General features: G+C 41.5%; 1 protein-coding gene and 1 long non-coding RNA gene across 2 annotated transcripts in view; one reads left to right on the forward strand and one right to left on the reverse strand.

The window, feature by feature from the left end:
* The first annotated feature begins 2,999 nt into the window (after positions 1-2,999).
* On the forward strand, positions 3,000-5,292 carry LOC109302822. The gene is made up of 2 exons (XR_002098943.1): positions 3,000-3,870; positions 4,681-5,292. It is a non-coding gene; the product is annotated as an uncharacterized LOC109302822 (long non-coding RNA).
* Positions 5,293-5,815: 523 nt separating this feature from the next.
* The window catches only part of GPALPP1 (GPALPP motifs containing 1), a 33,835-nt gene continuing 25,983 nt past the window's right edge, over positions 5,816-13,667 (reverse strand). The window contains exons 5-8 of the mRNA XM_019524686.1: positions 10,742-10,873; positions 10,391-10,555; positions 9,871-9,969; positions 5,816-6,162 (exon numbers count right to left, since the gene is read on the reverse strand). Of these exons, the coding sequence (XP_019380231.1) occupies positions 5,944-6,162; positions 9,871-9,969; positions 10,391-10,555; positions 10,742-10,873 (615 nt within the window). The 3' untranslated portion in view covers positions 5,816-5,943. The remainder of the gene's footprint in view (positions 6,163-9,870; positions 9,970-10,390; positions 10,556-10,741; positions 10,874-13,667) is intronic.

Consider the following 13,667-nt stretch of genomic DNA (forward strand, 5'->3'; position numbering starts at 1 on the left):
TCATTAATGGCTTCTGCTAATCTTGTGTGGGTGACTGAATGCTGGCTTTACAATGGTTGCCTATTGACCTTGTAGGGTAGACATATTATTTAGCAGCCATTTATCAGTAATATAAAAGAACCCACAGATAGATGATTATAAAAATTGTCTCTGAACTCATAGCAAAGGCCTGAAATTAAGGGCCACCTTAGCTGGTGCAATTCCATGAAGCTATAGCATGAAGAGCTCCAGAGCTCAGCAGCTGAGAGTATGGGCCATAAGCTGTTTTTATTTTTTTTTTTTATTTTTAATTGCTTTTTGAATATTTATGCTTTGGTTGCTCATTTGAAAGAAATTACAGCTGCATCTGCTCCTGGGAGAGTGACAGCTTTCTATGCTACCAAAGAGACCTTAAGATCCAACTTCACAGGCTGATATAAAAAGAACTTGATTCACTACTCTATCGTGCTGGTTTTAAACTGGTGCAAACTGACTAATGGATTTATGATGGGATTGAAAAATATAACAGTAATAAAGTGAAGCATCAGACCCACCACCTGTAGCAAGACAGGATGGCTTTATTTGAGCTTTTGCAATTCATGTTGACAGCTAACAGAGTTAGCAAGATGTGCAATGTTTATTTCTGTTATGAAAAAGATGAACACTGTACAGGCAAATGCCTGAAGCCCCATGGCATACAGCTATAAAAAAATGGCATGTGAGTTTGAAATTTCTATGCTCTCAAAGCTAGCAGTTCCACTCGCCTAATATATGAAGCTGAGAGCACCAGAGGGGATCTGAACTGCATTCAGGAGGAATGTAATAGTTTAGAGCCATACATTTATGCCTGAGTGATCTCTAGGATAAAAATTCCATCTGCACTGGCAGACACACAAGGACAATTTATAAATGCTCGTTAAACTAGGCTGAGATCAAGTGAGAGGCACTAGAATTATTACTCAACCACTTTCTCCATGTTACTGAAACACCACCACCCCAGTCATTCTTGTGATTTTTTTTCGACAAATAGTTGAGGAAGTGAAATTACATTGAGAAGCACTGTTAATTGCTCCTGTGAATAACAGTTTTGATCTGCTGCTGCTATGAGCCTCTAGGAAATAACCTGTTAAATATCTGGCCAAAGTAATGCAGCATAAGCCCACAAGATGCTTTAAAATGGCACTTACAACCGTCAAAAAATGGTGTGTTCTAAATTTGGAGCAAGTTCTAAGGACTATCATTAATTATTCAGAAGAGGTCAGAGTTGACTTCATGTGCAACTTAGTTTGGTAAACTGATTTTTTTAAGCAGTGGTTTTCAAACTGTTCTGTGGAACCCTGGGGCTTTGCAATAGGTCATTAGGGGGTCTGCAGAGATTGAGGGTAATGATAGAGGGGACTGGCAGCTTCACAGCCCATGGAGCCAGGGGTAAGTGTTGCAGGGCAGAAAAATGATATGAAAGAGTTCTGTATAGTTTGAAAACCACTGTTTTAAAGCTTATTGCCATCTTGACTCTTAATATACTGCCAGTGTCATTTTGTATGCCGTTAGTACTCACCTTGTAAGACATTAAATGAAAACAAAAAATTTCCACAGAGACCAAATTATTCTAAAAGGCAATTCCCAGAATCTTCTGATTGGGTTTGAAACAATGTTTTTACACTGAGAAGAAAACAATATATTCTTCTGGACAGAAATGCATTGCTGAACAAGAAAATCCCAAATGATGCTGCTATACTGACAATCTTATATACATCCTTACATTCTCAGAGCCAAAGGTAACTGTGTTTCCTTCAATACCTACTATTTCTGAGATGCATGCATCAGCAAGAAAAACTGACCTGATTAGCACACGTCCCATCTGTAATTGGCATGCAAAGAAAGGCTCCCCAATGTGTTTATACTGGGAAGTGGATGACACCACCTTCCTTGGGGATCTACCACCTTTTATTGTATTCAATTTAGGTAGTTATTTGGGACCTTTATCATCATCTCTCAATGCCTTGTGGTGAAGACACACAAAATCATAAATGGTTTCCCTGAAATGTCCTTAGCCTCCTTAACTGTTCCGTCCAACACAGAAGATTCACCAGTTGCATGTTGGTCCCGTACTTATCTTATTTTCTCATTATATTCCAATATCTATCTTGAAAATTCTTGTCATCTTTCCCTACTTTATAACTTACCTGCAACAGTATACACACTTCTTTCTTTTAGTTTCACTCTAGTCTGAATTTCCAAATTCAAATCAGATTCACATCTTAAACACCGCAGGTCACAAAAGGAGGATACCACTGTAATTTGTTTTTAATGAATGCATAAAAAAAATTAGTTAGAGCTCCATCACACAAATATAAGCATTTTAAACCCAGGATTATGCATTGTCCATGTTCACTTAAACCAATCTGTTATATACATTTTAGAAGCTGTTATGTACATTTTAGGAGCTGGTTACCAGAAATGATGCTCAGTAATTATTCCAGGGATTTTTTTTCCCATGAACTAAATGCTGGTCTTTAAAATGAAATTCTGAATATCACCCAGTAGCATTTCAACAAAAAATGCTTTTCAGCTTGCCCAAATTGTAGAGGACAGCTCATCTCTTCACGCAAAAGCTTACTGAGCTTGTAATTTACTGAGATACTGTTTATTTTAATGAGTGTGCTAGAAGATGATCTGGCATTGGTAGGAGATTAATTTGTGTATTAATACAACTCAAAAGTTCACTCAATTTACACACAGTAATGAAAAGCTTAATTTAAACTCAACATTTCCACTTTTTCCCCTGCTTGAGTTTACATCATGTACTTCATCAAATCCAGAATGAGAGGCTTCAGAAAAAAAACAGATTAATCAGATCAAAGAAAATGATTTGCCAAACTTACATCAAGGCTTCAGTAATTAGAAATGTGTATCCCACACATCAAGGACTGACTGAAGCAATACACAGTCCTTGAAATGCTGCATTTGTGCTGCTGTAGCCCAAGGTCCATCACTTTTCATAACCACCCTCCACTTTTCTAACTTAAGACTCAAATTCAAATGCAACTCCCACAACAAGTCAATCACAATGTATCCATTGACCTCAGCGAGAGACTGACTTCAGCACTAAGTGACACTTCATGGCTAAGGGCCTCATTCATGCCAGCAGTCCTATTGTCCCGTGACTGGGAACTACTCAATTTCAACAAAATTCATCCCTCAGGTGTAACATGACATTAGATACTGAAGTCTCCATTTCCTAACTGCACCCCAAGGAGCATTTTCTGTGGGCCACAGAGAACTCTGTTCACGTGACACTACATTTTTCTCTTGGCTTTTGGCTCTACAACACACTAAAAGTTAAGAATATATTACTTCCCTAATGTTACATTTTGAAATGAGCAATTTAGTAGCTGCTGTAAGAATGTTTTCTATTCCCTAACATTAGAAGAGGTGATGCTTCCAGGCATGAAAGGAAACTGAGAAGTTCAAAAGACTATATCCTTACTAAAAAGGTACTGTGCTGTGAGAAAAACTGAGCACCACTGACACAAAGCTTTTGTTCAAACTCTCATCAAAAATCTTAAAAGCCTTAATTCAAAACCAACTGATGCTAAAAGACATTTTTGCAGAGAAGACCAAATTGTTTCTCTATAATTGTTTCCAAAACAATTTCATTTTAAAAATAGTCAAAGAGTGTGCACATAAACATTAACTTTTTGCATTAAAAAATAAAGACTTTCCAGCGTATTTTAGATACATGCTCAAGGTCTATGAATTAATTCAATATACTAATGACTAAAAATATGGCAGCATATGGTGTGTTGGGTTGATATGTTAAAGTAAATAAACCTGGATCTAGCACATCACTGAAGCTCTTTTTGAACAATGGCATGAGCCATACTATATGTCCCCGGTGGGCCTTCGTCGAACCCTCCTCGTAGTGTGGCTCCCCGTTCGGGTGACCCCCTCTGCACCAAGCGTTGGTGTTGCTGCAGTTGGGTTGTCTTCCCCGCTGTGCCAACCCTGCTTCTCTCCTGCCACGACTTTGCTGTTATCCCAGTGGGCGGGGCCAGCTCATCGGTCCCTCGGTGTCCTGGGTTGGCCTCGTCGGTTACACACGGGGCTCCAGCCATCCCTACACCCCGGCCTCACGCCACCTAGGGTCTTCACCTCCCTGCACTGACTTAGCGCAGTGTCCAGACTCCTCCCTCACCCCGATGCTCTCTATTCTTGGCGGTGATCCCGCCCCGAACTCTCGCTCCAGGCTGCTGCGTCTTCGGCCTCACCCTCCTCTTCGGCACTTCCCGCGCCCCTCACCACAGCACTTACTTTCTGCCGCTTGGGATCTTCCTGGGTGCTCTTGATCCCCTGTTGTTTCCCTGCTCTGGCGCTGCAGGCTTGCTCCACTGGGGATCTAGCTATCCCACCTCCTCTCCCGGCCACTGGATGCTCCCGCTCCTCGGCTCTGCAGCTCCTGCCCAGCCGGGCTGGCGACAGGGACCACCTTGCCCGCCGCTTCTTCCTCTCTCTCTCCACCCCCTCCGGAGTGGCAGCTGCCATTTTTAAATCTCCCGGCCGGCGTCTTACGTCACCGGCAGCTTCGGGCTGCAGCTGTACATAGACGCGGCTGACGAACCGCGCGGGCTCTCCCTTCCGCGCGGTGTCCTGCCCTCCTGGTGAGTTTTCCTGGCTTCCGCAGGTCCCGGGACACTATAGTTAACATACGATATGAGGATGCACATTACCTCTAAAGGAGTCATTAAAATCTATTATAGCAAACTGTGTACATAGACAGAGATACCCTTTGTTCCTTTCAGTGCTTCCTTAAAAGGACAATATTTAAGTTCATATATTCTATTTTAAAATACAATAAAAAGGAGTTAATATTGATGGTACAGGTTTGCATTTCTGATTCCACTTTTATACCATAAAGAGTAATAAACAGTAACAGAACATCTTTGAAAATATGAATGTGCTGGGCTGGATTTTTAGATTTAACTGCAAGATTCTTTCTTCTGAAAAAGTATGATTCTGTTCTAAAAGACAACTGCAATGGCATCATTATGCTTCTTGCTTATTATGTTTTGATTGCCAAATCACATTTCTTCAGTTATAAATAAATATGAATTTTCTGACTGAGAAGTCCTGCAAGTTCAACCCAGGTTCAGAGCTGAATTGGGTTTTCACACATCACTATTAACAAAAAAGATTGACAGACCAAATTAGGCCTTGTTTTACACTTGTGTAATCCCAAAGAAAGCTATCAGAATCACATGTCAGATCCTACCTTGAACATTGCTTTGAAACCAATAAAAAAAATACAAAAATCTTTAAAATGTATTACATACAATATTTAAAGAATTATATATATACATAAACACATGTACACACATGGACTTCATTTTAAGAAAAGCACTACCTTGTTATACGGTGAAAGCTGCCATATAGTTAATACTTCCCAGCAGGAGCTCTGGTAGGCTCCCAATTCAGGATTCAGTCTCCTGAAATCAACAGGAACATTTCTATGGACTTCCATGGGCTTTGACTTAGGACCCATGAGCAGGTCTTAGAGAGCACCAGGAGAGAGCAGAAAAAAAAATCAACACAATTGTGAAGTCAGTTGTGTTGCCTCTTACACACACACACACACACACACACACACACACACACAGAGCTACTTTCAACTACACCATTGATATTCTGAAGTGGCCTAGCACATTTAAAAAAATAGAACTTAATTAACAGCAGCTATGTAATACATACAAACTCCTCTTTATCTATTTATTTTGGCTTAAATGTCTTTCCTACATGAAGTATTTACAGGTAGGGAAAAGCAGCTCTCAGATCCATATTCTTTGTAAGCATTAAGATATTTATTTTGCATACAAATAGAAAAAGATATTTACAGAAAAGGTACTTAAGATACTGAAGAAATACTTAATGTTTAATAAGCTTCACCTCAACTTCATGTCTTTTGCATTATAGAAACATATTACTTTTGCTATGTTCAAATTTGGTGTTTAACTCCCTGGATTTCTTGATAAGAGCCTTCTTCTGAGCTTCATCAAATCTATTGACTTGGAGGTCCTGATCTCGATCAAACGGCCTTCTCTCCTGAGGCTTGTTCTTATCTTCTGTGGCTTTGCTCTTTAATTTTTTGTGATGCATATCCATGAGAGATTCTGGTCTCTTTGAGTCCTGGAAAAGAACAGGGAGCAACACGAAAGAGTGAATACTGAAGAATGTTGGTGAAATATAGTGTACATAAGGATTACAATAGCCAAGAGTTACAATGGTTGTGAGGGATTTCCAAAGGACAAAAATTTAAGTAACTGGAATACACAAAAAAAAAAAATGAAATTCAGCATAGACAAGTGGGGCATGTCCACACAGGCAGGCATGTGCGTTTGCAGCAGCTCTAATAAAAGCGGCACAAATTTGAGCCGGGGACATTTGCCTCAGTGCACGTGCTCGGACATGCACTTCAGTGTGGGGCAAGTTGTGCCACTTGGGGCAAAATAACCCTGCCCAGCTCCTCCTGGATCTGCAGCCAGGGGGAGCTAGAGCCTGGGACCAGCACCTGTGCTGGCTGAGAGTTCCCTGCATCCTCTAACTACTGCAGCAGTCTGGCAGTGGCAGTTGTTGCCTGGCTATGACCTGCTGCCACCTGCGATAGCACGTGGCCCCAAGGATGCATGCCTGCCAGACCTGGATGGGGACTGCATGGCCGCAGTGGATTGTGGCTGCACAGTTGGCCTTTGTGTTGCACTACTGCCATGAGTGCTGGCGCCCTGCCATCTGGATAGCTATCGCCCAGATGTTCTCAGCGTGATGGCCTGCTTTGAATCAAAGCATGCCCTCCTGGCCACCTGAGGTCAGCCACCTCCTGCTGGGTCCTGGGTGCCAGCTCTGAGAAGGCTCCTCTGCCTGGGTCCTGCCACTTGTCTCACTAGCAGAAACTCTGGTGTTCCCCATTTAAAAACTGCAAAAATCTCTGATAAGAAAATCCTGAAGTCACTCTTTAAAATACCCCAAAATGCATGTTCTTCCACAATTAAAACAAAAGACCACTCTATATATGGCCCACTTTTTTGGGGGGGGGGGCGCGTCTGATACCTGGATATCCAGATATCAAATTTTGAGCCCACACTGAAAATATGCGGCATGGGGAACATTTTTTTGGTCCCAGAATAAATCTTGCCATGTCTCAAACTGCTTTGAGATGCGGCAAGAGGCACGTGCAGGCTCATCTGCACCTGTGTAGAGTAATTCTGATGAGAAAGGAGTTTAAATCTAGCTGTATTTACCAATGAGTTTTAAAATCAGTTTTTAGATTAAATATCTAGGTGTCATTGTAAGGAGATAACCAAATAGTCATGCAAAAAAAGAGCTTTGTAAAAACAAGTACAAAGAAGTTCAGTCCCAATTCTAGAAATGCATAAACATGAGCTCAACTAAGTGTGTCATTAGTCTGCTGAAGTTGACATGTCTGTTTACTTGCACAAAGTTAAGAACATGCTGAAACATTGTTGAACCAGGGAATTATGTAGTGTTTGTTAAAGACCCCAATTCCATTGTCACAGAAACCATTTGCAAAATTTCTACTGGCTTTAACAAGAGTAGGTCTGATCCCAAACTAGGTATGCTGCATTCCCCTTTACAAAGGCAAAATGTGTACATGTCTCTGTGGTGGCCCAGTTCCTTGCACTCCCAGCTCCTGGCAAAATAGTGTAGAGGCCAGGCACAAACTGGTCCTCTATTTGTAAACACATCTGCATATATCTCTTTTGTGTTTTTCTAAGACTATCAATAGGAAAACAGGATATTTCTTTAAAAGTTCATTTTTCCTCATTGATACTTATTTCCCACCTGCAGTCACAATCTTCTACTTGTGCCATCAGAAATGGTTGTTGTGGCAATCATCAAAGCATAGGCCAGATTCATTCCAGATTTAACTCCCCCAATTTCAAGAGAGTTACAATAGAAGATAAATGTGGTACTATCACCACAGACATTAAGAAACAATTTTCTTTGTTACAGGTTACAGGGGTGGGCGGATGAGAATAGGATGGGATTCAATACCAACAAGTGCAAAGCGATGCACCTGGGGAGGAACAACCGGCACCATACTTACAGGTTGGGGAACTCCCTTCTCGTCAGTGCAGAGGCAGAAAAGGATCTTGGAGTCATCAGTGATTCCAAGATGAACATGGGCCGGCAGTGTGGGGATGCAGTCAGGAAGGCCAACCGTACTTTGCCAAGCATCCACAGATGCATCTCAAGCAGGTCCAAGGAGGTGATCCTCCCCCTTTACGCAGCACTGGTCAGGCCACAGCTGGAGTACTGTGTCCAGTTCTGGGTGCTGCACTTCAAGAGGGATGTGGACAACATGGAGAGGATCCAGAGGAGGGCCACTCGCATTATCAGGGGGCAGCAGGGCAGGCCCTACAAGGAGAGGCTACGGGACCTCAACCTGTTCAGCCTCCAGAAGAGAAGGCTGAGGGGAGATCTAGTGGCCTGTTACAAACTAGTCAGAGGGGACCAGCAGGCACTGGGGAAGTCCCTGTTCCCCCATGCACTACCAGGAGTGACCAGGAATAACGGTCACAAGCTGGCAGAGGGTAGATTTAGGCTAGATATCAGGAGGCGCTACTTCACGGTCAGGGCGGCTAGGATCTTGAACCAACTTCCAAGAGAAGTGGTGCTGGCTCCTACCCTGGGGGTCTTTAAGAGGAGGCTGGATGTACACCTTGCTGGGGTCGTTTGACCCCAGTACTCTTCCCTGCCATGGCAGGGGGTCAGACTCGATGATCTGCTCGGGTCCCTTCCAACCCTAGAAACTATGAAACTATGAATGACAATATGTATGACAATGTTCTTGGTGGAAATCAAAGGGGAAAAAAGGATAGAAAAACAACATAAGAATTGTTCTCCAAGCAAAATGTTCTTCAGTATGTTCTAAGAGACGTCAGCTAACTTTAAAAAGAGTAAATGTGCGCATAGTATGGAAAGAACATGAAATGCAATTTTATATATAAAAGCAATTCTAAATCCATAGCTGAACTAAAAGTAAGAAATACAGAAAACTGGAAGTTAACAGCTCTGTATTTTAAACTCTGCAAATCAAAACAGATATCATCTAATGAACTGCAAATACATTTTTTGAAGTGCCAGATAAAATTAAAATCTTGTCATCTAAGCCAAGTGGTGTTTCCCAAATCAATTCTTTTCTCTTAGGATATTTTACTGTCTTTTGCAACATTTCAGGCCAGTATTCAGAGGAGAATAGAAAACAGAAGCCTTAAAGGCAAATAAAACTCTACATGTTGAAACCAGGGTGGGTGGCCAAGGGCAGCATACAACTGTGAAGCTGATACAGAGGTCAGCTTTGTAATGACCAGTCTTTGATTAAGAAAACTGCAAATGCTTCTGAAGTAATAGAATATTTTACCAGAAAATGTTACCAGAAAAGTAGATATAGTACTGATTTATTTAGCACACTGAGTATCCTTTCTGCTTGTTTATATTTTTACCTTATAATTAAACCCATGTAATGGTTCCCCCCCCCCCCGCCATTTTTTCTAGACATTCCTGTAATTTGGTGAAGAATGTCATGGTTTGAACTGAAGCTGTCTATTCGCAATGACAGAAGTTCTGACTTAGGACTAAAATACAAAAGGAAAATTCTCACACTTTCACCGTCTCTCTCTCTCTCTCTCTCTCTCTCCAGCAGCAGTTTAAGACCCAATACTATTCTTGCTGACTGCCTTAAATGCCAGCCAGTTGGGGCCTTAAAAGAGAAGAATATCATGGTATCACCATGGAAACCAACAGTGCTGAGATGAGAAACAGAAAGAGTGACGAATTAAAGGAAACATGGGAAAAGCAATTTGCTTTTACACTCACATTATATGAAGATACTTGCTCAGCCAGTCTCTTGTCCCTCCTCGAAAATACAATTTCTTCATCACCCTTACTGGCTGACTTCTTTGCCTCATGCATTTCCTGATGAATGGAAGCAGATTACAAGTATTAGTAAGCAGTACACTTCAAGCAACAAATAAGTCTATATTTAAATGTAAAAGGAGCAAGCCAAGATGAAGCTTTTGTATCTCTGCCTATCAGGCATTTTTGTCCTGCTTGATTTAAAAAAAGCACACAAGCCTCAATCTAATTTGATGTTCATTAAACTGGTACAGAATTGATTTCACTTGTTGGTGAGAACAAGAAAGAATTTTTACTTAAAATGGTTATTCTCTAACCTTCAGGTCTGTGTGTGTGAACTGCGTGTGTGAGGTAAGTAATGAGAAAACTTCCTTTAGGCTTTCCTGAATGGCTGAAGCAATCTTCAGTTTATTTTCTCAGTCTTCTCAAGTACTAACAACATATATCATCTGCATGTCTATACAAATGATTAAATACTCACTTTGGCTTTCCTCTCTCTGTCAGCTGGAGTATCTGTCCAAATTGATCTATCTCCTGATTTGTCATCAGCTCTTCTCTTGAAAGTTCTTGGACCCAATCCAAATTTTTTCAATTCTGGTGGAAGCTCTGTCATCCAAGATTCCCTTGTAACTTGCTTGGACCCATCCTTTAAAGTAAAAAACAAGAAAAAAAAAATATTGGAACCAACCCCACCATCCTGTAGAAATTATGAATCTTTCTGGTTACCATCTCTTCTTAAAAGCCACAAGAAAAGTACAACTGGAGAAGATTCAAAGAACTGCTAACAGACCAGGAAAATAGCACAGTCAGCAAAATTATTTATAAAACTTACATCATCTGTACAAGTAAGCTTTTCTTTCATTCTTTGAGCTCTGTATTCAAACTCTCTAGTGACATCAGATTCCACTGGTCCTTTGGCAGGCATCGGACCTATGAGATCATCGTCCTCTTCACTATCTGTTGCCTTCTAAAAATAAAATATGAAACATATCCATCAAACATAGGAATAGAATAGCTCCATAAAATGTAAATTATTTGATCTAGTAGTTCAGATAGTCTATTCAGTAACTCAATTGCTTGTTTTACTTCATGCTGAGAAAAGACAGAGGGGCTAGAGTATGTGTATGTGGCAAACATACACCCAAAAGTTGTGCTAAAGCTTCTAGGAATATTGACCAACATTTTTAAGCAGCCATGTTGTTTTAGTTCTGTAACTCCCATTGCCTTCCATAGAAATCACACAATGTCTAATACTTATACTTCTGAATGTATCACCCCTTGTGGTTTCCCAGACCTGAAGATGGGAACTTTGTGCCCAAAAGCTCATTTAACAGCTCTCTTGATTATATACACTGTATTTACCTGAATACAAGACAATCCCCTGATAATTAGATTCTATCCATGGAAAATGTATAAGTATGTTATAATTTTCCATGTACAGAGTTTGATTATTGGAGGATATAGTCTTAAAATTTGTCTTTATCATAACTGCAGCACGGGGAAAAATATGGCTGGGGGAAAAAGCATCCCCCCCAGCTTTATTCCCCCCAAAACCTCTGCCTCCCGGCAGCCTTGGGCCACCACCCCACTCCACCATCCCCCTTCCTTCATCCTCAGGTCCCGTCCCCTCCTTCCCCCACCCACAAACCTCCTCCTGCTTACCTTTGCTTTGGCACTAGCAGGCTCTGTCCCCACTCCAGCCCTGGGGCACAGTGCATGGCCCCAGCCTGCTCCTTGAGCAGTGTTGCAGAGCTGGCAACACTGCTACAGGGCTGGGCTGGGGCCATGCTCCATGCCCTAGGTTGGAGCAGGCATGGAGCCTGCTGGCACAGAGTAAAGTTAAGGGTAGGGAGGGGCAGTAGAAGCAGAAGCTACAGCAAGGGAAGAGGAAAGGGGAGGAGGGCAGGGGCCCAAGGCTGTGAGGGGGCAGAAGCAGCATGGAGGCAGACAGGGTGGGCAAGCGGGGGCTTGAGGTTGCCATAGGGAGAAGCAAAGGGTGTGGACACAGTAGGGATACAGGCAGTAGCTGCAGCTGGAATCACAGCCTGCCACCACCACCTCATACTCAATTGTAAAACAAAGGGCTATTCCCCTGTGTTAAAATGGGGGGAAAAATCATCTTGGAATAAAGTAAATACAGTAGTTTGTCCAATAAAAAGATATTGCCAAACAAATCTTGCCCCTTGTGGTTAAGAGTATTCTTGCCAGAGAGAGATTAATAAATATTGTATCATGTGTAGAATTCCTACCAGCAGGGTGATATCATTATCTCTTAATACTCTGCTCATACCCCTGTAGCTCACCAGCCATTAAGATTAGAAACAATTCAAGGGTACCTATACAACTGTAATATTATAAGCATCTGGTATCTTTATTCATTACATGTAAACTTATCCCTGTAAGCATGTATGACGTTTTATGGATAATATTGTACATAATAAATGCAAACTCTAAAGATTTTAGAATTTGACCCAAACTTAGAACCGTGGGGATGCCATGGAGGATGACAGCAGACAAAGGGAGGAGCAGAATGAACAAAGAAATGCGCAGAATATGCTTATGGATTGGCTTCACTGGTAGTGCTGTGTTAGTACTAATATTTCTTTTGTTTTAGTATTATTAGTATTTCGTATTAGTATTTCTTTTAAATTACCTGCCAACATTTCTTATTGTACAAGGCATCGTACTGTTTGAAGGATTGGATATATGTCAGCTTTGAGAGGATACTGGAAGGAGTAAAGGATAAAGGGTTCCAGGTTACCTGGGAGAAGGCATAGAGGTCCTCCTGGGTTACAGACCAAAGTACCTGGGTGAGGCAGGCAAGAATTGGCAAGCCCAGATTCCGAGCAAGAGACTGGCAGCCAACTAAGAACAAGATTTATTGAAGGGTCATAGAATGCAGAGAGCTAAGTAGCTAACTAAGTGAGGATAAGGACCTTGAGACTGATGTGTAAGTGGACATGGGGCTTATGAAGTAGGAAGATGTAAGCAATCTGGGGTAGTTTTGGTTTTGCTGTGTTGAGGTAAGGGACATTCAAATGGTGATTGCGACACTGGCAGATGCAAGACTGAATAGACTGGCCAAATAGCCTTAACATTCCTGTGTAAAACAGAGGCTATTAGAACTGATGAGGTCACAGAGAGAGGAGTCATCAAGGAGATAACCCTGGTAGAAAATGCCATCTAAGGGGAGCAGGACAAGGTAGGAACACTGGAGAAGCAGCCAGAGAGGTAGTATAATTGAGCATAAGAGGTAGTATAATTAAATATAAGAGACATAGTATAATTATAAAAGCTAAGGAGAAGGAAGGATGGCAAAGAATTGAAAAGGATGGTGTGACTGACTGTACCAAATAAAACCAAAGGTCTGGAGGACAAATTTGATTATCCATTTATCCATAACAAGCTAGGTGCATAATGGCATTTCCTCTTGTCATTTTACTCAAAGCTGTCAGATTCATATATCTTGACTACTGAAAAATATGCCATTTGCAATACTGCTAACTTTCCCAAAAGTCTAAGGAAGTGGCAGGAAGTGTGTGAAACTTTAGACTAGCTTGAAGAAGTAGCCTGCTGAAGATGGGAGTTCAGCTGCCTTCCCTGGAGAGTGCTTTAAAGTTTCATGAATTCATTATATTAATTTAAAACATGAAGCACCTCATGGGGTACTTGTAGGTATAATGTATGACTCCAAGGGCCCCTCTATACATGCAGGTAAAGGCATGATGGGATCTATTGCATGATCCACACAGTTGCAC

This window comes from Gavialis gangeticus, unplaced genomic scaffold, assembly GCF_001723915.1.
Source record: "Gavialis gangeticus isolate Ggan-Ray unplaced genomic scaffold, GavGan_comp1, whole genome shotgun sequence".
In the NCBI taxonomy this organism is placed as follows: Eukaryota; Metazoa; Chordata; order Crocodylia; family Gavialidae; genus Gavialis; species Gavialis gangeticus.